We start from the raw sequence: 22,919 nt of genomic DNA, 5'->3' as shown, positions 1-22,919 counted from the left end.
AAATTCAAGAAATTCATTCTTTATTTCCAAGAGAGCTGATAATCTGCTTGGGTGTTGAATTAGCCAGCCTGAGCTATTTTAACTATAATGAAATGCCAGACCACACAAAATTAAGTAACTTCAAAGTGAAAAAAAAAAAAAGCCTCTGTTGTACACAACTTTTTTATGACCCCCTTCCACTGAAATAGAAATACATTTGCGGATGTTCTGATGAGTTCTCTACTAAGACAACGTGCAAAAATGACTCAAGAAAGTTGAATGCCGATGTTATTGTGATTAACGTGTGCTTCAGAAATGGACGTGCTGCTAGGATGATTTTTTTTTTTTTTTAATGAGGTCATGTTTAAATTTCTACCTTGGATATGAGATACTGAAATGGCTTGTGTCCTTGCTATTTTGTTGCCAGCCTCAGAGGATGTCCTCCAGTGAAAGGTTTGCAGTCCGGTGTCCTGTATGGAGGATCCTTTTTCTCTTCCGCTTAGCACCTTTAAAAAAGGAAAGCATTAAATAAAACAAATCTCTTCATTTGGCCTCAAAGAGTGCTTTTATATCCCGTCATTACGAGCCCTGTTGTGGCTCTGAAGATTTAAGGCATTTGCAGCTTTGTGGACTCTGCTGAACGTGCTTGGAAGAGTTTCTATGGTGGTAAATCTTTTTTTTTTTTTTTTTTCTTTTAAAGCAACTATTTTATTTATCAAAACATAGGTCACTCTATTCTTTGGTTTTGTGGACTTGGCTTTTTATTAGTAACCTCTTAGTAATGGACAGGATCTGTGAATGCACCTGAACGCTGTTTTCCTTATTCATTTGGCCTTTTTTTCTGCTTTTGAATGGGTGAGAACAGGCCCCCTGAGCTCAGTTTTTGGAATTCTAGAGAAGTGGATGCAGTGTGGGGAAGGGAAGGTTGGACAGTCCATGGCTCGAGTAAGTATTTTTCAAGGAGCTACTTTTAATATGCCAAAGTATCCTGAAACCAGGCTGGGGTGTGTAGGGCAACATGTATATATGGGGGTCTTTCTCCCACTGTCAGACTTTCCCCTCCAGAGTCTGCCACTGGGCTATGTGACTGGGTTCTTCCTGCACCCCACACCACCTCCCGGGGTTCAGGAATCCCTGCCTTCCTGGAATGCCGGCCAGGCTCAGGCCTTCCCCTGCAGGCCCCCTCAGCCAGACCCCAGGTTATTTCCATCGGTTGCTGACAAGGTCGTGTGCCCACAGTTCTTCTCCCTGCCTTCCACCCGGGTGCCAGAAATCTCGACAATTTCACTTGAGGCTCGTGCTGTGGTTGGCATGGAGCAGACAGGGCCTCGTGGGGTGGTGGCTCTGGCGTGCACCCTTCCTTCCAGCCGTTCTGAGGGTGGTAGGGAGGAGGCCTTTGGAGGGTGTGAGGGAGGTGCGCGGCCTGGGCCAGCAGCTCTGAGACACCTGGCCCGGCTGCACTGCTCCGCCGTCCTCCTGAGAGGGCAGGTGGTCAGGGGAGGGAGTTCATCTGTACGACATGGCTTGCTTCCACACGCCAGGCTGTGTCCTCCCAGGGCCAGTGGCGGTCCTAGGCCTTGCTGGCTGCAGGAATTCTGTGGCCAAACGGGGCTGGGGCCCGGACAGTGTCTCCCACCCTCAGATGTGTTCTAACCCCTCCTGGCCCTGTGAGGACATTCCTCCTAATGCGTGCCTCGCTGGGCTGACGGGCTGCTCTTATCTCTGCCGCCTCTGCCGGGCACTTCATTATTCCCAATGTTCGGAGAACTTCATAAAACCTCTTGTCGTGCCTTTAAGCGTCATCTAGTCATAGATTATTTTCTCCACCAAGAATTGATTCCTTCTCTCTCCCATCCACCCGTTTCCCTCCTCCCCTCCCCATGGTTGTTATTTTCTCTTGGATCCAATAAATTAAAAATTGATGGCAGCTCAGAAAAGTGGTGTGCTCCGTCGAGTGTGCGTGTTGGTGGTGGTTCAGTGTCGCCTGGAGTCTCAGCCCCTCCCGGAATGTTCGCGGGGAGGAGGATGAAAAGATCCCTTTGCAGATTATTGGTGAGCATGGGCTTGCTGGCAAAGGCTCCGTCTTCGTAGGAAGCAGGTGTAAAGTCTCCAGTCGGATGCAGAGCTCTGGCGGAGGGATGCTGAGCATTTCTTGTAAACATGCGTACACATCAGGATGGCGGCTGTGACGTTGGTGGCACACGATTTTAAGAGCCTGGCACCCCTCCCCCCACATCCTTCTCCTACCCACGCCCCCGGCACTGAAACAATAATTCTTCCTATGTTTCTCCTGGACTGTGGCTTAGCCATTAGAGATTTGGATTTGAATCAGTGCAGGGTAAGGGGGACATGGGCCTGTGTGCCGTGGGTGCAGCAATGCACATGCACTGTGCTGTGGGGACAGGAGGCGGTCGGCCCCTTGGCTGGAATTCGCCAAAGGGCAGGTGCAGGGCCAGTTGTTACAGATGGACCAGGGCGGGTGGGGCCCTTGGAGCCCCGCGTGTGGGGGAAATCACTGGCCAGGTAAGGCCATGCTAAGCCTTTGCAGCTGCCGGGGGGCCTGTTGGCTGCTTGGCTGGGTCGGTATTAATGATGTCTTTCCATTTCTGTCTTCTACCCCAAATTCCTTCCCAGCCGAGCTCAGGCTTGGGGGAGTTTGTCTTAGGATCAAGTGCTTCCCCATCTACTTAACAACAAATATCCATTATTATTTGTGAACCCTGATTTCATTGCTTCTAAATGCGTTTATCAGCTGGGAGGAGGCGTAGCCTTGTAAATAAAATGTGGTTTTGTTGTAAAAGAAAATTAACTGTGTGTGTGTGTGTGTATGTGTGTGTGTGTGTGTGAGAGAGAGAGAGAGAGAGAGAGAATATATAGTTGTCCATGAGGTTTAGGATTTCATATTTCAGAACCCACCCCAACGTGATACTGTACATTTGAGCAAGTTTCCTGCTGCATCCATTCATTTTTCCTCTTAATGAGTCCAACATTTAGCAATCCCTGTACTTTATTCGGCGCATCATAGCGAGAGCAGCAATATCTTCCAGGGCCGCCTGACGCTTGGGGAGCTTTTCACGAAAGCAGAAATCATCTCAGGGGAAAGACCTCATCTTTGCCTTCTTCATTTAAGGCTTGAGTTTGCCGGACAAGACAGCCTGAGGGGCTGGTTTGTTGGGTCTGGGAATTCAAAAAGCTGTTTTTGTTATGTGTCTTTTCTCTTTCCTGGTGCTTTCTTATGTCTGGGTGGAAGTTTGGGCCGCTCCGGTTCTCCCAGCAGAGGCCTGGTTCTCCGAGCCGTGTGGGGCCGTGGGGCCCCGGATGCCCATAGGACAGGGAAAGGAGGGTACTGAGGGGACCGGACACAGCCCACTGCGCCCTTCTCTGAGCTGGGCCAGGTGGTTCTTTCTCCTTTTATTTCTTCCATTATCGATACAGTTCTAAGAAGGGCCGCGCACACGCACACACACGCACACACGCACCCCACACACCCAGCTCAGTATCCGCCTGCCAGCGGAAATGAAACCACAGCCCGTCTTTGGGGGTGTCTCCGAAGGCCGTGAGCATGAGCCTCCAGGCTCAGGAGGCTGTCTCGGTCCACCCGCTGTGACCCAAAACTTGACAGTTGAGGGGTTCATGCTGCCTCTGCTGCCTGAGCTTTGGGGGTGACGTTCACATCTTCTTGAGTGAAGTATCTCACTCAGTAGATGAAGCCCAGAGCCCACGGCCGCCCCCCCCTTCCAGGGGAGGGGAGAGAGGAAACCCCATTCTTGGAGTAGGGTGAACACCCGCTGTCATCTTGAGTTTTACTTTCAACACTGACAGTGGGAGGGAAGATTTGTTTGTTTGTTTCTTTTGCCCCTGGACTCACTTGGAGGCAGCGAGCTGGGTCCTGGGTGCAGGAGGTGGGGTTCAGAGCTGTCTGTGGGCCTGGGGCAGGGCCTGGCCCCCCAAGGGGGGCTTGGCTGCCAGGCGGCCGAGGCAGGAATCACCACTGCAGCACAGCGAACGGTGTCGGATACTTTCGGACTCAGTGACGGGGGCTCACAGGGCCTGCTGCAGGAGGAAAGTGAAAAGGCAGAGAGAGCCAAATAAAGGAAAGAATACCAGATGTTACCAAAAAAAAAAAAAACAACAACACACAAAACAAAACAAAAAACGGAGAGAAGAAAAAAAAAGTGCTGGTACCAAGTCCTCAGCAAAAGATGGAAGGCAGAGAGGCAGGAATGCCTGTGAACAGGCTTACGTGACCTTTGCTAATTTTTAAAGTAGTCTGTGTTTCTCTTGAATGAGAAGGACGAATTGAAATTACGTAGCTTCCAGCCTCCTAACAGAGAGGACGTCTGCGTGCTTCCTAGAACTCCTCCCCGGAGAGCGGACAGGCAGAGCTGAAAAAGTTAATGAGAAGCAAAACAAAACAAGGACAAGAAAGATTAAATTATTAAGCGGCAGGAAGCACCTCCCCGTGCTTCAGCGAGGATGGTCACGCTTGGAAGTGTGGCCGTCTTGGTGACACAGCGGAGCGCCCGGCCTGTGGGCGAGTGGCAGTTGAGACGGGACCAGGTACCGCCGCCCTTCTCACCACCGAGCTTGCCCCTGCTCCTTCTGAATTCTCTGTTTCATTTTGTCCTTTTTTGCTTTTCAGCTCATTTCCTTTGTGCCTCTCTCCTTTTTTTTTTTTTTTTAACAAAACAATATTTTGACATCCTCCTCCCATTTATTAGAGTTCCCTCTCTAGAAATGGCGCACAATACATCCTTATATTTCTAAAGAACTGTTTTCACAGCCCTCTCCTTTGGCTCTGAAATTATGTATATGTAATTGGTAATTAAAGGTGCAAGCTTTTCAATATAAACAGTATTGCTCAATGTTAGATCATTAAAGGGAAAAGAAGCACCGAATAATTACCTTTTCCATTCTGACAAACCGTTCACAGGAATCCGGTCCCCCCTACAACCACTGTTCGGCATGAGGGTTGTGATTACATTTCAACCATACCAAAGCATCTTTTCATAAAATAAATTGGTAAATTAATTATGTAGCATTGTCTTCCACCTCCTTTTTAAATAAACTCCCGATTTCTTTTTTAAAGTGTAATTAATGGTTCCTGGGGCTGGCTTGGTGAAAACCGTTTCTCTTACCTTATAGGTTTTTGGGGTTTTTTTGGTGTGTGTGTGTTAGAGGCATGGAGACAACAGATTTAGGATTTCCTCATCTTCAGGGTGTTTTTGTACTGACGTGGGTCTCATGCATGTCCAAGTGTAATTCATGGAGGACTCTGCCTGTTTGTCTCTAACCACAGGCAGGATCTCAAATACTAACTTTCCTTCCCAGCCACACCTATGCCTCGACCTGTTCACATGCGGCTCATACGTGTCACCTGTCCTACAGTGTCCATCCTAGATTCAGCATCACACGTGGATTCCCACGGGCCCTGAAGAAGCTGTGTTCAGAAAATACAGGACAGGGGGGCGCCTGGGTGGCTCAGTCGGTTAAGCGGCTGCCTTCGGCTCGGGTCATGATCCCGGGGTCCTGGGATCGAGCCCCGCGTCGGGCTCCCTGCTCAGTGGAGAGTCTGCTTCTCCCTCTCCCTCTGCCTGCCTCTCTGCCTACTTGTGCTCTCTCTCTATCTCTCTGTCAAATAAATAAATAAAATCTTTAAAAAAAAAAAAAAGAAAAGAAAATACAGGACAGGGATTCATATGTAAGATAGAAGATGCCACAGAATTTTTTCCTTAAATTATCTGTTCTTTGGCTCTGGCCCGTCAGTAACTTCACTGCCCCGGAATGTGTTTTCCCTCCCATCCGTCCCTTCTCTCCATTCCTCTGTGGTTTTCATTATGTCTCACTAAATACCGTACAACTTAAAATTTACCTGCCTCCTCGGTTGTCAGACCCTTGGCTTTTCCCAGCACCCTGACACTCGTGCCGGCCCTACGACCACATTGTTTGCTCTTGAAAAATTCCAACCCAAGTTTGCTCAGAGCCTGAGGGGATGTGCACCGTCATTGTCCACTCCCCTTATTTATGACACTTTCGGCGGCTGAGTCTTCCCGTTCTCCCCCTGGGGGTTGCTGCTATTGGAGGCATTTACTGGCTTCAAAATATTTGGGTCCCCTGTCCCCTCCAAAATAAAAAAAAAAAGGAAGTATACCGGCTGCTAAAGAAATATGAAAATGTACAGCCCATTGAAAGTGTGGTGGTTTGTTGTCTGCCAAGAAATGTTTTTGGAGTCTGAAGAGGTTTTTTTTTTTTCTTTTCTTTTTCTGGGAGTGAAAAATAAAACCAACAAAACAGAAAGGACAGTGGGGAGCTGATGAGTGCCGGGAAATCTACAAAGTGATGGCGGTCTGACCAGGAGCAGGGTGACTGGCAGGAGAGTGGCTCCCTCTTTCAGGGAGCAGACTAACAGCGTCCCTTCCCCTGCATTGTTGTTGTTGTTGGTGGTGGTGATTTTTTTCTTCAATATTTCTTTTTGAACCGACACTCACTTGTTGCTTTCTGAGCATGTGGGCTTCTTTCTCTCCTAAGGCCTGGCTGCCTGACGCCCGTCTGGGGCTCTGCTTTCTTGTCTGGTGTGCAGCCAGGTCTGAGGTAGAGGAATGCAAGCAGGGCTCCCATGAATGGGGAGGACATGAATGAACCGTGGAAGGGAGGGGGCGGCCGATCGAGCCCAAGCAGGGTGAACTGGCTCTGGCGCACGGTTCTCAGCCTTGGCTGCCCACTGGAATCACCTGGGGAGTCTTAAAAACAAAAAGACAATCTGAGGTTTGGATCTCGCTGTAATTGGTCTGGGGTGCCGCCTGGGCACAGGGGGTTCGGGGCTCCCCAGGTGGTTCTCAGATGATGTAAAGTGGGAGAGACACGTCTCGAGCTTGAAGTACGGGGGCCCGTGACACTGAGCCTCTTGTGAAAGCAGGACGGGTGTTATGTGCACGTGGATGTGTTTACATGCTATGTTGGGGGGTGGGAATCACCAGCAAATAAAGGACAAAGCAGTAAGTTTAGCATCAGTTAAGCAACCACCTCCACGGGCTGCGACGTTGCTCCCGGAGCCTTAGTTTGCCCATCTGTGGCCTCCGGGAGTCATGCGGGGACTTGGTGACCTCTAGTATCCTGCAGCGGAGGGGCCTCCTCTTGGTGGGGAAGGGTTGGAATGGCCGCTGGGTGCCCGTGATTGCCTAAGCCCATCTCTGTCTTCTCTGCCCCCTTCTCCTCTCTCTCTCCAGCAGAGGCTGACCATGTGGAGGCCGCCATCCTCGAAGAAGACGAGGGTCTGGAGATAGAGGAGCCCAGCAGCCTGGGGCTGATGGTGGGTGGCCCCGACCCTGACCTGCTCACCTGTGGACAGTGTCAGATGAACTTCCCCCTGGGGGACATCCTGGTTTTTATAGAGCACAAGAAGAAGCAGTGTGGCGGCAGCCTGGGTGCTTGCTATGACAAAGGCCTGGACAAGGGCAGCCCGCCGCCCTCCTCGCGCTCCGAGCTCAGGAAAGTGTCCGAGCCGGTGGAGATCGGGATCCAGGTCACCCCCGATGAAGATGACCACCTGCTCTCGCCCACGAAAGGCATCTGCCCCAAGCAGGAGAACATTGCAGGTATGGAATGTTGCCACTGGCCAGGTCGCCACTGAAGCCACCTCCTGGGTCCCGCGCCCGCCTGTCCCCTCTTTGTGCTGGGTGTCGGTGCTGGGAGGGCCCAGGGGCTACTGGGATAGGACCACCAGCCAGGGCTCGCCCTTTCCGAGGGGCCACTGTCTGGGTGACCCTCAGGAGGAGACAGGCCTGGGGCTCAGAGAGGCACAGCTGGCTGATGGTTGCTTTGCTTTTGGCAATGAGGCTCTGTTGTGGGGCCTAATCCATAGGTGGCCGGGAGTACAGAACAGAAATTTGGAAGGCTAGGTGGCCCTCGGTTTGCTGGTGTTCTTGGCTTAGTCTCTGGCTGTGCAGCCAGACTGTCTTGGGTTGGAATCTGTTCTTCACAACATGGACAAGTCTGTTTTTCCATCTGTGAAATGGAGCTAATGAGACCGATCTCCATAGGGTTGTGGTGAGGTCTAATGAGACGTGGCCTGTGGGCAGGGCCTGGTAGGCACTTAGGAATGGGAGCACTCATTTCTTCCTCCTCCTCTCTCTGGCCTCCATTTCCCATCTGTAAAAAGAGGCGCCCTGATCTCAGAGGCCCCTTCTGATGTTGCCTGATCCTTCTGGCAGGTCTAGCGAAGGGCTGGTGGGAACTTGCTGGAGCACTGCGCCCCTTTCAGCTGACCGCCTGGACAGCTGACTCTTACCACCTGAAGAACAGGTGTTGGGTTGTGTCCTCTGGCCACAGGGAGGTGGCACCATGTCCTGCCGGGCCGTGGTCACGGAATGCCAGAGCCTCCTCCAGGGAGCCCGAGCTCTGTGCAAGCCGCAGTGTTTGCTTCTGGTCCTACTTCTGAGCCTGGGAGGCCCAGCAAAGATGGAGGGCCGTGGTGGCCTGTGTTCCTGCAGTAAGCGGCAGCCAGTCCTGCAGCAAGATGGCACCAGTGTGCGTGCGGATGAGGGGTCACATCCTGCCGGTTGGCTCTGGACAAGCTGCTTCATGAGTCCAGGCCTCAGTTTCCTTGTGTGTCAACAGCGAGTGAGAATACTGGCAGGCCTGGTGTGAGGATTGAATGAGCAGGGGCTCCGTAAGTGCTTTGCCAGTGGAAATTTCCTCTCAGGGGTCCCCTCTGGTTCTGAAGCGTGCAAGTAGGTGCTGGCTGTGTTTTGGGCGTGGAAGCTAGTGGAGGTGCTGGAGGGACTGAGGCTCTGGGTGCTCCTCCTTGGAGGATGAGCCTGGTGTAGCCCAAGGCACCTGCTCCCACGGGTAAGATGGAGCAGAGAGCCCCATCATCCAGAAGGCAGTCAGGGTAATGCAGCAAAGCCACTCGGCAACTCTGAGACTTCCGGGCCTCAATTTGCCCATCTGTCAAATGGGATTAATGAGTTCTCTCTTGGGAAGAGACTGTGGTGGGATGCAGACTCCTGCTGGCACATGCTAGGTGCTGGGGAGACCCCATCAAGTCATACTGGCCTGTGGGCCTTGCCTTCTGGCTGCTGAGCTAGAGACATCTCTCATGCTCTCAAGTTGCCAGGGGCTTTGAGAAAAATGCCCAGCATGTTCAGGGCCATGGTCATGTAAACCCCGGCTTCTCAGAGTGCCCTGCAGATGTGATTGGTGCTGCCTTCGTTGGGGCTGGAGCCTCCCACCCAGAAAGGTGCCGGGTCACTTTTGTTGGTGTTGTTGGGGCCCCCATGCCTTTCTTTTCTTTGACACTGGAGGAACAGTTTTCCTCCAGTAGAATAAACACCCGGCGTCAGTGACCACAGACCTTGCCCACGAGACTCTGGTCCCTACTTATATTTCCATGGAAAGGCATTCTGCTTTCCCCCAAAACCATCCGAATCCTCATTTCACGATGAAGGTATTTCCCAGTGAGAGGCTGCCGATCATTGTGGGTAGGTTTGTTTAAGAAAGCGACTAGATGTGATTTCATAAAAGGCAAAGTTAATCTGCAAGGCGGCTTTGTCCTCACCCCCCCACACCCCCTGTGCCCCTTTTTCTCGGGTTGTAATACTGCAGCAGCCTACAGTATTTTTATTTTATGTGTGACAGAAGATATTCTTGGCCTTTTCTGTTCAGCAATAGGACGAATGCATTTCTTCATTCTCGAAGAAATATGTAAAATAATCCCTTAGAAGTCTAAAGAGATATGTTTGTTCAAAGCATTTAAAATGTTATTTTAATCAAAGGCACAAAACAGTCTCCATGCTGTGTCAGCTGAAGACGACCATCCCGTTCTAGCGGCACGTTGTGCCTTCTTGCTGGCCCTCCTTCTGCTTCTCCCCTCCCTGCCTTAGCACCAACTTTTCTTTCTTTCTTTTTTTTTTTATTTAATAAAAAAGGAAAGATTAAAGAATAAAACTTCAGTGACTCAAATGTATAAAGTAATTTAATATGGTGGGAGCATTAATTATTTTAGCTTAATTGAATTCTGAGGACTGCAGTACTTGCATTTTTGTAGACAAGCCCTGTTTATTATTTCTCTGTGTAGATTAACAGTAAAGGAAACACAGATAACTTTCAGTTATTTATTGTAAAATAAATGTGTCAATTCATGTGTAAAGCAAGCTGCTCAAAGATAATTGAGTCTTTATATTTTAAGAGGGGGGCCAGGAATCACAGGCGCTTCTCCGCCCGGGCTTCCGGAAATCCGCACAGCTGCTGCCCAGGCCCCTGGCACCGCTGGCCTTGCCCAGGCCTCTCCTGTTCCTGCTCCCCAGCCGAGGTGGGGAGGGATGCTCCAGCCTGTCCGAGCCCCACTGTTGTCCCCAGGGCCAGTTACTGGGGAGCAGGTGGCTGTTAACTCTTGGGACTTGGCCTCTGGTTTGGCTGTCCCAAGGGAGGTGCCCGCGGTGACCATGTGGCTCATGCCTTTTGGGGAACCAACAATCTGAGCCTTGTCCAGACGGGTCCCAGCCCTCCTCGCTGCCCAGTGCTTCTAGAGGCCGGGCTGCAGAGATGGATGGGCAGGGCTGGCCTGTGGAATAGGTGGGATCCCTTCCACCTTCAAGGGCGCCCCCAGGGTGACATCGGAATTGGAATTCTGTCAGTCATTGGACCAGGGCTGGACCCTGGATCCGCCCTTTCCTTGGGACACTGGGGTCTGGAGATGGGCATAAAAGGAGTAGTTAATCATTTTTTTTCTTTCCTTTATTATTATTATTTTTTTTAATGATAGAGAAGTAGGAGAGTAGAAGGAGGAACTTTCTGTAGCTTTGTATCTTGGAGGGCATTCGTTCATTCATTCTTTTGTTCATTTAATAAACAAGCACCTACTGCTCTTCCCCTGCTCTGAGCATCCCCCTGGCCATGAGGTGACAGAACCCCCCAGGGTGGGGGGAGCATGGTGGGAGGACGGCCATCTGGGCTGCTGCTCTGTCCCCCTTGGGGGACATGGCCCAAGTGTGAGCAGTAGCTGCCCTGCCCTTGCTGTGTGCGGTTGTGGCCCGGGGCCCTGCGCCTTGGCCGTGTGCTGTGGGCAGAGCAGGGCCATGGAGCCTGTGTCTGAGGCCCATCTGGGGACAGAGGGGTGGAGTTGAGCCGAGGTGGGGGCTCAGGTCTGCCTATATAGGAGTTCTTTACCTTTCCCAAGCTCCCTTCCCACTGCCTTCTCCCACTTCTGGCAGAGCTGGGGTGAGATGGGTTCCAGGGTTTGCAAAGAGCAGGAGTCTCTGAGCATTATGTGGGATGGGTGTCTTAGGAGGGGTGGGGAGAAGGGGGCTGGGGGTGTTTGGGGTTCGAGGCCCGTGCCAGGGAGGCCGTGTGCTGCCCCGTGGGAAAGGACCCGGCGCAGGTCTGAGCCCTGCCCTGCCTCCTGCCAGCCTTGGGGCATGTGACCTGACCTCCTGAGCGGCAGCAGCCAAGTACGGGGAGCGCATCTAACAGTAACTGTGGTGTTTAAGTGCTGCGTGCCTGCCTGGCACATGGGGAGCCTGCTGCAGGGATGAGCGCCTTCTTCCCTTACTGGTGCTGTTTCCCCAGCTCCATTTCCTGCTGGTACTGTAGCCAGTGTAGGTCTTCCAGGAACTGGGGGAGAAACTTCCATTGGCTTCGGGGAACTCCACCATCAGAAACAATGTCAGAACCACTGTCGTGTGTCCCCCTCCCCCCAGCCATCTACTGTCCTTTGGTGGCCACTCTGATGGTGGGTCCCTCTGGGGAGGAGCCTGGGGGGATCAAAGGAGCATGGGCTTTGGTGTCAGTGGGGAGGGGTGCAATTCCAGTGCCCGCCCAGGCCAGCCACTTCACTTTTCTGGGCCTCAGTTTCCTCGTCTGTCCCCACTTGTCAGTCCTATGGCAAGAATGAACAGTGATGAGAGCCAGAGAGCACCTACCTAGCTCAGGGTCCAGCTGCAGCCAGATGACTGAGAAGTGGAAGCTTCTTGAAAAGCTTTTAAGAGGGTGTGGACCCCGCTTGGCAGCACGAGGTGTTGGCTTCTCAGTCAGAATCTTGAAAATTTCCCTCAGATATCTCTCTCAGCATTTCCACTGATTCCTCCTTAGAATCCCCATTTTATAGCCACTGGAGGGAAGGCTCTTGATCACAGGTAATTCGTTTTCACGTGTTATCACCCCTTCCATAACCAGATGAAGCTATAACCAGAGGAATGAGCCATCAGCTGTCAGTCAAAGGTTTGCCTTTTTGCCTTTTTGTTCTCCCCTCCCCAAACCCCAAATGTCAAATTTCTGGAGAAATGCAGGAGACAGGCAGCGGGTGACAGGAGGTGGCAGATCCCCCTGGGCTGGAAGTGGCAGGCAGTTCCCTGCTGCGATGGCCCCACCCACTCTGTACGTCTTCATCTGGAACCGAGGAAGGGTCCGGGGTGTGCCTGGAGGCGGGGGGTTCGCGTAGCAGGCAGAGCACAGACAGGGGGCTTGGTTTGGGGTCCCAGTGACCCATTGCTAGGCAAATGGTGTTGGAGAAAAGGGCTTCTGATCAGCTGGAGGATTTACATGCTGCTCGGCAAATGTGCATTTCAGACTTTAAAAAATAAATAAAATAAATGTGAAAAAGAGAATATTAGCTTGGTCAGTGGAAGAAACTAAATAACTTGCTTGTGCTGGAAACTGGAGATAAACCCCACTTGCAGGTTGTCTTTAAAAACTTGCGTTTGATATATTTAGTGTTGTTATTTTGCCTCCAAATTAAGGTTAGTTAAATCCATGTGTGTTGTAGCATGGATTATCTTTTTGTATTATTAAATCGTGACAGCTAATTATTAGTTCTGTCTGCACCAAGGAATAGTGGAGTGTTCTGTCTGAGAGACATGGTCCTGGGGCTGGGCGTTGTAAGGCTGGCCCCAAAGCTGGGGCAGGGCTGGCAGGTGGTGGGGAAGAGGGGGCCTACCTGGTAATGCACATTTGTGCTTAGGTGCTTTTCTTGGTTTATCTCATCTTGAAATAGACACCAGCCTTGAAACAGATACTTCTAATCCCACTTTGAAATAGATATTTTCTAACCCCACTTTGAGCTAAGGCTCAGAGAGGTTAAGGGACTTGCCCAAGATCACACAGCAAAGTGGAGTCAGACTCGGGTCTGCCTGGCTTCCTCGGGTGGCACGGGGAATGGAGGCCTTTAGGGAGGGGTAGTCTAACTGCCTGGCTGGCCCAGCCAGTGGGGCAGGCACGACCTCCAGACCCTGTCCAAGGCGATCTTTGAAGCCTTCCTAGGTATGACTCTGCAGATACAGCCTGGAGCCCTCAGGCCCCCAGAGGCCTTGACCTATAGTCCGCGGGTAGCCTTCCTCATATGGTTACCTGTGCTTTCTCGTGAAGGTTTTGGAGAGGTGGGTGGTGGGTAAGAAAGCAGTAAGATGTGAATTCAGATGGATGGATCTGGGCTGGGATTTTGGGTTTGCCAATGACCTGTTGTATAACCTTCAGCCAGTTGTTTACCTCTCTAAGTCCCCGTTTCCTGTAGAATGGAGATAATCTTTCTTATCTTTCAGGCTTGTTACAAAGTTTGATTTAGGCAGCGCATTCCTGTATTAGGTCCCTGTGGATCTTTAGCTGTTATTAATAATAGAGAACCACCGGAGGGATCCATGCGGGGATTCTGGCCTCCGGGCTTGAGCTGGAAGGATCTCCTTGCTAAGGATCTCCTCCCATTCTTACCTGAGCATATGTAACTGGTTACGGGCAGGGCTGAGTCCAGACCCTAGTTATCTTGAGTCAGGTGCCCCTTTTGCCACACCAGGCTGCCTGGTTCTGTGACTTGAGGCGATCCGTTTCCCTGGGCAGAGTCCCAGTGTCCTGAGCCGTAAGCGGGGGTGAGCAGTCCCTGCCCTGCCGGCCTCCCAGGGAGAGCAGAGACTGGGGTGCGGCGTAAACTGCACAAACCGTTGCGGAGTGTGAGCAGCTACCCAATGTGACTGTAGCACCAAATTTTAATTGAAAGTTTTATTGAATTAAAAAGAAGACAAAAAATACTAATCAGCTACAAGGTAATTTTTTTTTTTCCTTGCTAGGTTTCCTTTAGGTTTGGGGCCCTCGTTAGCTGTGATTCATAGAGGTGGTTCCATGCTTCCAGAAGCAATTCAGAAAGGAGGACGGGAAGTTAGGGAAGAGAGTGAGGGAAGGGCATGGGGCTCCCAGGTGGGGGACCTAACCAACCCCGAGCCTCTGTTATCATTATTATTAGGTTTTTAGTTTGGCAGTAAATAGTTAGCAGTCGGCTTAAATTTTTTATTAGGCACTTGAGCCTGCCTTTTTTGTGTGTGTGTTCATTTTCATGCCTGACTAATGCATAACCAGTGGCTCTAGAATCTGTTAGGAGGGGGCTCTGTGTCAGTAAACTATATAAATAGGGCAGCCTGCCGGTCACCCCTACACCCTTGGGTTTATCTTTTCACTGAAGAAACAAAAAGATTGAGTTTTCATATTTGGGTTTTTAACTGAACACATACTTATTAGGACTAACTCTGTACCAGTCACTGTTTGAAGGGCTTTGCAATTATTCACTGATTTAATCCTAATACCTCCATGAGGTAGGTGCTGGTATCAAGCCCACATTACCAAAGAGGAAACTGAAGCCCAGAGACGTTAAGTCACTTGCCCAGGGTCACACAGCTGGTGAGTAGGGGCCCGGGCTGTGACCTCCGGCAGTCATGCTCTTTCCTGTGGTGAGGCAGCGTTGCATGTGGTCGTATTTCATCCTAATTTCATCCTACACTCCCATCCACTGTCGCCACCCCATGAAACGTGGTCAGTCAGTTATTACTTTCATTTCATAGATGAGGAAACCGAGTCACAGAGAGGTTAAGAGCCTCACGTACTTACCCTGTGAGTGGCCGCACAGTTGTGCCTAGACACCAGGCTCCTGATTTCCAGCCCGTGACCTTCACAGGGCGCCCAGGCCCAGGGGGTCATTCGATTCTTTAACTGCGGCTGGCCCAGGCCCCTTCTGCTCCTGGCCGGGCCACGAGTGATTTCTTCTCTGAGGGTGAAGCACCAGGATGGGACCTGGGGTCTAGTGTGAGCTGCAGGAAGCAGGACGGTGGGCCTCCACCTGTCCTACACACATCTGTGGATTTCGTGTTGACTGCTGTCTGTGCAGAGCTGTCTTGTTGGGAGCCGACTCCTACCCAGTTGGGTCGGGTGGTGGGGGCAGCTGGGCCTACGGAATGCAGGGTGGGGAGGGGCAGGCATGGTGGACTCTGGCCAAGACCTGGGGTGGTGTCTAGGCCCTGTGGCTGACAGGCTGTGTGACCTTGAGCAGACCCTCCCCCACTTTGGGCCCGAGCTTCCTGAGCTGAAATAGGAGAAGGACCTACCAGTGGTTTCCAACAGCTGCAAGAACCTGGCGGGGGTGGGGGGGGTGGGGTGGGGTGGGGGGTAAGCTCCAGCTTCCTACCTAAATCCTCCTCCCACCCAGCAGCCCAACCGGCTTCCCTCATTTGTTACTTCTTGGGTTTAGGAAATAAATTTTCTTTGAGGAAATTGGTGGCTGAAATGAAAACCATCATACTAAAGGATAAACAGGGTCTCTTTCTGCTTCAAGCCGTGAACATTCCCCTGGAAGGATTTGGTGCAGAGTTTAGGCTCAGGGCCCCTCCTGTGCCTCTTCCAGGCACTGTCCTTCATGTTGTAGATGTGGTTTGGTATTTATTCTTTTGATAAGAGGACCTCCTGAATTGTATGAACCTCAGGCCCCATGAAATCGGAACCCACTCTGATCCAGGCACTGCTAGGTGTGACCAGTGACCTAAGGGGGTAGGGGTGTTAGCCTTGCCCAAATTAAGTCCAGGGAGGAGCTCCAGATGGCAGGGTGTGATCAGGACTTAGAGGACCCCCGAGCTGGACCCAGGGACCAGGAGGTCTTTCTAGAAGGCAAGGCTTCTAGGTTTCATTTTTATTTTGTTTTTCAGTGGGTTTCCTTAGAGTCCTCCTCCTGCTGGTCTGCTGGTTTTGATCTGGAGGTGGCGGTGGGAGGATGGGGTGGCTCAGGAAGGAGGAGTCTGTGCTGAGGGAGGGGGGCTGCGTGTGTGAGGGGGAGATCTGGCGGGGAGAGGTGTGATCACTTGATGAGAGATAGGTGCCTACTGCCACCACCAGCGTGAAAACTGGGACCCCAGGCTCTTTTGTGTGGAAGAATATTAACAAAATGGCCTTTTGTTGGAGGTAAGAAGTCAGAACCCCCCCCCCCCCCGCCCCCGATTCCTGATGTGGAGAGGAGAAGGCAGCTAGCTATTCAGATGGACTGCCAAGGGCAGGGTGAACACCCCCCCCCCCCCCCCAGCCCAGGACAGCCAGCTAGTTCTCCAGGCCAAGGCAATATTTGATCAGGGCTGTTGACTCCAGGGGGCTGAGTACCCGCACAGCTTCCCTTGCCTTAAGGCTGCAAGTGTGGACACAGCCTTAGATGCAAGCAGATAAATCAGACTCAAAGGTGCACAGGTGCGTGGGTCAGCGCCCACCCAAGATGAATCCCCACGAACAGAGCCTTGCCACCTGACAGCCCCGGTGCCTACACTGTGACCAAGTTCCAGTGAGGACATCTGTCCAACGTGGCAGTGTCCAGGATGCACAATTCTGCTTTCCTGACTTGAGGTACCAAAGGAGTCTTTGAAAGTAATGGAGAAAGCACTGACTTTGTTTTAGAGACTTCTCCGGGCAGAGCATGGCATCTGGGGAGTGTAGTCCCCCAGCTGAGTTCTGGGGGTCCTCCCTTGAGGCTGGGGGCCACAGAATGCCTGTCTCGGGCTCTGTGTCTAGCAACCATCTAGGGTTCTTTGTTTCCCTTAAGGAGAAACAGGACAAACCTTTGATGACCCCTTCCCACCCCAGCAACTGGTAAAAGGTTTGAGGTTGGTAGACCCCACAAAACTAAGTTCTCCAAAGGAGCCAGAGTGGATTCTTTCCCCCCTCCCACCAAGAGTTCAAAGCCAGCCAATTAAGAAACCTAAACAGTGTGGTCTTCTCCTTGCATCATTGACATCACTGGCTTGTAAAACTTTCCCTGCAAAGGAGGCGCCTTTATTCGCTGGGAAAAAGTAGTATGTAATTTTCCTGACCTGGCCTTTGCTTTGGAGGGGAAGGAAAAGAGAGAGAGAACTCATTTCCAGAAACAAACGGGGCCCAAGACAGCAAACAAGTTCCACACTCTGGGGTCGGGGCCTTGCCGGCGGGAGCACAGGATCCCGGACACCGAAAATGGCGTTTTGTGGGGATGCGAGACCCGGGGGCCTGCCAAGCGCCGAGGGTCTCGGGTCTCTGACGCATTCTAAGACTATGGGGGAGGGGTGGGGAGACGGACATCAAAATCCTCCCAACTCTGCGACTGTACTTCTTCTCCCGCTCGCATGAAACCAGGCGCCACCTGCCTCACCACTAGTGCAATTTCCCGTGTGCCCCGACGGTTGCAACTTGCAAGACTCATCTTGCCCCCTTCCGGGATCTCCAGCGACCCTCCCCCTTCCCGGCCTCCTCCCCTCCCCCGCGACGGTGCCACCCCCAGCACATCATCCCCTCCCACGTGGGAGGGGGCAGGGGCAGAACTCTTCCTGCCACGCCCGCCGGGGACTTGAGGCTCCGCCCCCGGGGGCTTCAAGGTTGGGGTCCATAAGTCTCCCCTCACTACCAAGCCCAGGCGCACAGTGGCCTTTTCCAGGGCGTGTGGTGCAGAGCTCAGGTGGGGGCGCGAGGCGGTCCGCACCTCCCGGACCCCGCACGGAAACAGGCGGACACTCAGGCAACTCCGTGATTGCACCGGGGGCCTCCTCTGCGGTCGGTGCCCACCCTCCACCCCGCCGGCTACGGTCCCGCCGAAGGTTCCCAGGCGCTGTTCCCCGGCCTTTGGGCGCGCCTGGTCCCCTCCAGGCAGCCGGCCTCGCCGACTCGCCCGCGGCCTCTCCAGCCTGCGCCCCGGGGCGCGCGGCTAGGCGACCATCCGCCTCGTCTCTCCTGCTCTCCCGGCCCAGGCCCGCCGCGCACGTTGATTGTGTCTTCCTGGGGCGGGAGGGCCGAGGGGGCTCCAGGCCCATGCATAATTCGGGGACTTAATGGGCCAGCTGCCCGGGCGGGGCGGTGAGGGGCGGGCGGAGGCGCAGCTGACCCTGCCCGCGTCTGGCCTCGCCGAAGAGGCGCGCTTCTTTCTTCCTCCCGTGACAGCTCCCCTCCCCCTCTCGGCCCGGTCCGAGGGGGGCGGGGAGCAGGCGAGTCGTAGGGTTAGCCCAGGGGAGGGGGCTTCCTCTGTGCATTCCTGCAACTTTTGCTTTGGAGGGCGGGAGGCGTGCAGTGAAACGGAGCCTCCCCGGGACCCGGCTCCCGAAGGAGCCGGGGGAGTTGGAATGAAGGTTTCCTCCGAGCATTCTGCAGCCCTCGAATCTTTTTTTTTTTTTTTTCCCCCCCGAGCCCCTTTTCCCCGCCCCCGGCGGCCCCCTGTCGGCCCCCAGCCCCACCGCAGCCCTGCGAGCTCGCCCTTGGCTCCGGGCCAGCCCCCTTCCCTGGCAGCGGGCGGAGATGGATGGAGGCGGAGACCCAAGGTCAAGGGCGGGGAGCCCGCCGGCCTGGGGTCCCTTTGTGCGCTCAGGTCCGCCCCTCCTCCACCCGCCCTCTCCTCCCCGACCCCCAGGCGCGCGACCGCACGAGTGACCTTCCCGGGCGTGGGGAATTGCATTTCAGGACCCCTGAAAACTCCTGCCAGTGGCCCCATCCTCAAAATCAGCGCGCGAGGGGCGGGGCTCCTCGCCTGGTTGGCGTTCCTTCCTGGGCGTTTGTCTTGGGTCCTGGGGGCGCCCTGGGATCCCCTCTTCGCCCAGCCGCGAACGCTCTGAGAGGGTCGCGCCCGACCGAGCCCGGCATCAGCCCACCTTGGCCCGACTGAGCCCGGCAGCTCCCCGGATCCAGGTGAGGCCCGTTTGGAGGGAGCCTCAAAGAGTTCTTTGTGCATTTTGTGTCCATCCTGGGCAAACAGTCCCGTCCCAAAGTGGTTTTCTTTGTAGGGTTTTTTTTTTTTTTTTTTCCTCCCGGGGTGGCGGGTGGGGGAGGAGAGGGAGCCTTCTTTTCTAGAGGGAATTCCTGGGGGCTGGGATTTTAAAACACTCAAGAACAAAAGTGTTTTCCCAATTGTGTGGGAATGGAACCCTCTACTAGAGTGGGACACAAAGCCTCGTGGAATTACAGGGAATTAATGTCAGTCCTTCTTCCAGCCCGACTTCTCTTACAATACCCCCCCCAAAGAGAATTTGTATGCAAATGGTCACCTTGCTAGGAGTCTCCCTTTATTTTTGCTTCTTAAAAATTGGCCTCCAGTTGTTTAAAGCACTCCAACAGACCCTTAAAGACTCAGAAAAGCAGTGGTTGGACGCCCAATGTATTTACCACAAAGCTCTTAAGAAAATGTTCAAACATTTTCCCAAAGCTGTTACTCCAGAAATAAAAATGTATGCTGTTTGCCTATAGAAGATTAAAAGTTTACCTTCACTGTGACAGCTTTTCTAGGCTAGAATTGGAGCCACGTCTCTATTTTCCATTATTCAGAAATAGGTCTGAACCACACAGAATATATTTGCTGTAACAAGAGTCAAGGTAATTTAAAAAAAATAATATACATATTTATTTATGATTTGGGTTGACCCAAATCATAACAGAGTATTGCACTTTCTGTGCTATCAAAGGCTAAAGTATTTTGTAAACAATGCCTTCATGGCATTTAGAGTAAGAGTTGATCTAAAGAAAATCTCAGATTTAGCTAACCCAAAGTTTGAGCAGCTAGCTTTTCTTCTGGAGGAATCTGAAGGCATTTGTCAATTTTTTTTTTTTTGAAAGGCCTATGGAAAAGGTAACAAATTCAACACTTGGGAACTCAGCTGCTGGCAGTCCTGGACAGGAAGGTTTTCATATCTGCCTGAACTTGCTCGTTGATTTCTCAGACGTCCATTTATAACAGTTCTAACAAGATAGAATCTGCCTTTGAATATCTGTAAATACGGGTAAAGATCACAATCCGGCACTCATAATGGTCCAAGACTGGAAAGGCAGATTCTCGTGTTTGATTAATATTTATGTTACCGGATTCCTTTACAGAAAGAATGGTGGATGAAACACTAATTATGTGTGTGTGTTTGAGGGGCCCCATCCTAGGTCTCTGCAGTTCCTGAAGAGGGATGTCATAAATTTTAGGATTTTTGGAGTCAGGGTACTTATGGGGGGAATTGTTCATGTTTGGCTTAAAACTGTGTGGTTGGCTGACTTAATGTCTATGACATGGAAAAGGAGGAAGCCAACTTACCTCTGCTTTCTTTATTTTGACGACTCAACAGTAATAAAAATTATGGGGGATTTCTCCCTCTAGTTTTATTAAGGCTTGGGGCAGAGCTTGGGGCAGAGTTGTTTGTCCAGAATCCTCCTCGAAGAGGAGGCCCCCCTGGGTGCTCTCGTGCCTTGGGAGGACACACACATCATTTTGTGTCCTAATGGCAGGGTGGGCTGCTTTGCCGTGCGTTGTGGTGTTCTGAGCCACTCGCCTGCAAGGTGCAGGTGACCTGCCTTGCTTTGTTCAGGAGCCACGTGTGGGAGATTTGCTTGGGAATGGGGGATTTTGTCAGCTGGATCATGTTGAAATACCAATGGAATTGTTATCCAGAGGGATCCTGGGGAGGCCTCCTTTGGAGATGCGGTTAAACACCCTCAGTTTTATTACTTTGAGAAATCTAGATTTCCTTGTAGGATTTTTCTAGAAGTTTAGCCTCCCAGACCAGCACCTGAGAGCCCTGGTTAGCCTTCCCATCGATATTTTGTTGCCGCTGGAGCCTTTGGGGCCGCCTCCTTTGTTGAAGCGCCACAATCAAGGTGTTCACACAGTCTCAGATGTGTTTGTTCCTAAACAGCCCCGGGCATGTCTCAGTTTCTTCATCTATAAAATGGGGATATCCAATTGTTTACACTCCTGCCACCGTCCAGATATGAAAACAAACCATTCTGCAGGAGTGAAGTAATTGCTTATTTCAAAGACATCATCAAAGCATAGACTCTTATTGTTCAGTCTACGGGGGCAGGGTGACTAATTTGCAAAAGGGAGAGGAATCAAATAACTACTTGTGTAGCAGGTCATTTTCAATGCAAGGGGGAAGAATCAGGGGATTTAGTGGGGGGTGGGGAGGTGGGGGGGTCCAAGGAGGAGGACTTGAATTTTCAATCTCGTAACCTAATACCAGTAGGAAATACATCTCTCCCGTTCCCATTCATTTTGGGGGACTGACACTCCACCCCACCCCAGCTCTTTGTTAGTGTGGGGACTGTCACGTGATTCAGAATCTTAATCCGGAGTGGGTTTGCTGTTACTCTTGACCCGAATATACCAGAAAATGTATCTTTACTGACATTTGGTGGGTGGTCCCCCTGGACAGGAGTTGGGCAGAGGAGGTGTAGACTTGGGGGGGGTGTGGAGGAATGCATACAGCAGGCTGCCTTTAAGTGCACAGTCTTGTTAGATGCAGATGAGGAAGGAACTCTGTGCAGGCTGGTGAGGAAATTCTCCCTTTTTTTGGCCGCCACCTCTTAAAGCTAACAAAAATGGGCATTTATGCCCCCAGAGTGCGCAGCTGGTGGCTCCGAAATGGCACCTTTGCTGGGGAAATGGGAGGCCCCAACTGTCCTTTTGGGACCCCATCTTACTTTTGTGTTGTTTTTCTTTTGATGAGGCTTGGTTCCTTTTTTCCAGCCAATGCTGAGTGAACCTGAATTAGATTTTTAAAAGGAATAACCCCTGGCAGGGCCTGAAACCTCCGGTTTAGTTTTGCTAGTTAGAAAATACAGATGCTTGCTTTATGTATTTGTTTGGTTCACCCTGGCAGGGCCAAAACCTCAGGCTTGAGTTTGGGGGTGGGGGAGTGTGGCACTCTGCCTTCTCCACGGGGGACTTGATAGAGCCCTTGTTCCCTGGCATTAGAGCCCGGGTGGGGTGGGGGGCACAGCAGATCCCCATAGCCTGCGTTGGTGTAGGCAAGGAGCCAGAAGCTGTCTGGTGCTCCTTAATTGAATACAGATCTCAGTCAGTTCCACGTGGCCATGTGAGGATGGGCAGGGAGGGCACTGATACTTTCCCCTCTCCCCCGTGTCTGGACGTGGAAGCTCAGAACCCCCCAACCTGAGGGGCCTTGGTGCCTGTCCCAGCCCCCAGCCCCCAGGGTTTGCAAAAAGTCAAGGGAAGTGGGCAAGGAGATCGCGCGACGCCCATGTAAATACTGTTTGCGTGAGCTGGGTCTTCTATCTTTGTTAGTGGCGGCTCGTTAATTAACTGGCAGATTAGTGTTGCCTTCTTTTGACACATGCGTGTATTTTGGGGCAGAAGATTCTTGTTCTCCTAAAACCAAACGGAACCGTTCAGGAAGTCCTTGTACAGAGCCGCCTTCTTCTTCTCTCTGTCCCCGTTGTTCCCCTGCTCCCTCTTCCTGTCCCCTCCTCCCCACCCTTCCTTCAACCCAAGTGGGCTCCTAGTTGCGTGGAGGACAGACACGTTAAACACAGCTAAATAAATCGTGTTTACGCTTGGCGTTCTTGGTAGTGAAAAATCTGTTGCCTGTTTTTACTTCCTTATTTCTCAGCATTTGCTTCCTACCTGTTTTTGAGCACATGCCCAGAAATAGTAGTTTTGTCAAATGAGGGGATAATGCCAGCCAGCCTCTCTTGCTGCCAAGGAAGCTGCTGGATTTTGCAAAACAGAGTGACGTTTTTTTAGTGACACTGATGTTTTTTTTTTTTTCCCTTCCCCCCAAAGAAATTAGGATGTAGAAGAAGAGTATTAAAATGCACTTAGGGAAGAAAAAAAAAAAAACAAACAAACCCCACACAGTCATCCCCACGGCACAGGGACACGCATTGAGCAGGTTTAGAGATGGGTCTCACTTTTGTTTGCA

The 22,919-nt window shown here is 51.9% G+C and overlaps 1 protein-coding gene across 4 annotated transcripts in view; it reads left to right on the top strand.

Moving 5' to 3' along the window:
* BCL11B (BCL11 transcription factor B) overlaps positions 1-22,919 on the top strand; it is a 96,468-nt gene that overhangs the window by 7,756 nt on the left and 65,793 nt on the right. For 2 of the 4 annotated variants that reach the window (XM_078054189.1, XM_078054187.1), the window contains exon 2: positions 7,209-7,574. In XM_078054189.1, coding sequence (XP_077910315.1) covers positions 7,209-7,574 — 366 coding nt within the window. Of the gene's footprint in view, positions 1-7,205; positions 7,575-22,919 lie in introns of all 4 variants that reach the window. The other 2 variants (XM_078054188.1, XM_036065369.2) reach the window with 1 other exon arrangement.

Source organism: Halichoerus grypus, chromosome 8 (assembly GCF_964656455.1).
Source record: "Halichoerus grypus chromosome 8, mHalGry1.hap1.1, whole genome shotgun sequence".
NCBI lineage: Eukaryota > Metazoa > Chordata > Mammalia > Carnivora > Phocidae > Halichoerus > Halichoerus grypus.
The sequence above is the reverse complement of the archived record's forward strand: the minus strand, read 5'-3'. Positions and strand labels throughout refer to the sequence as shown.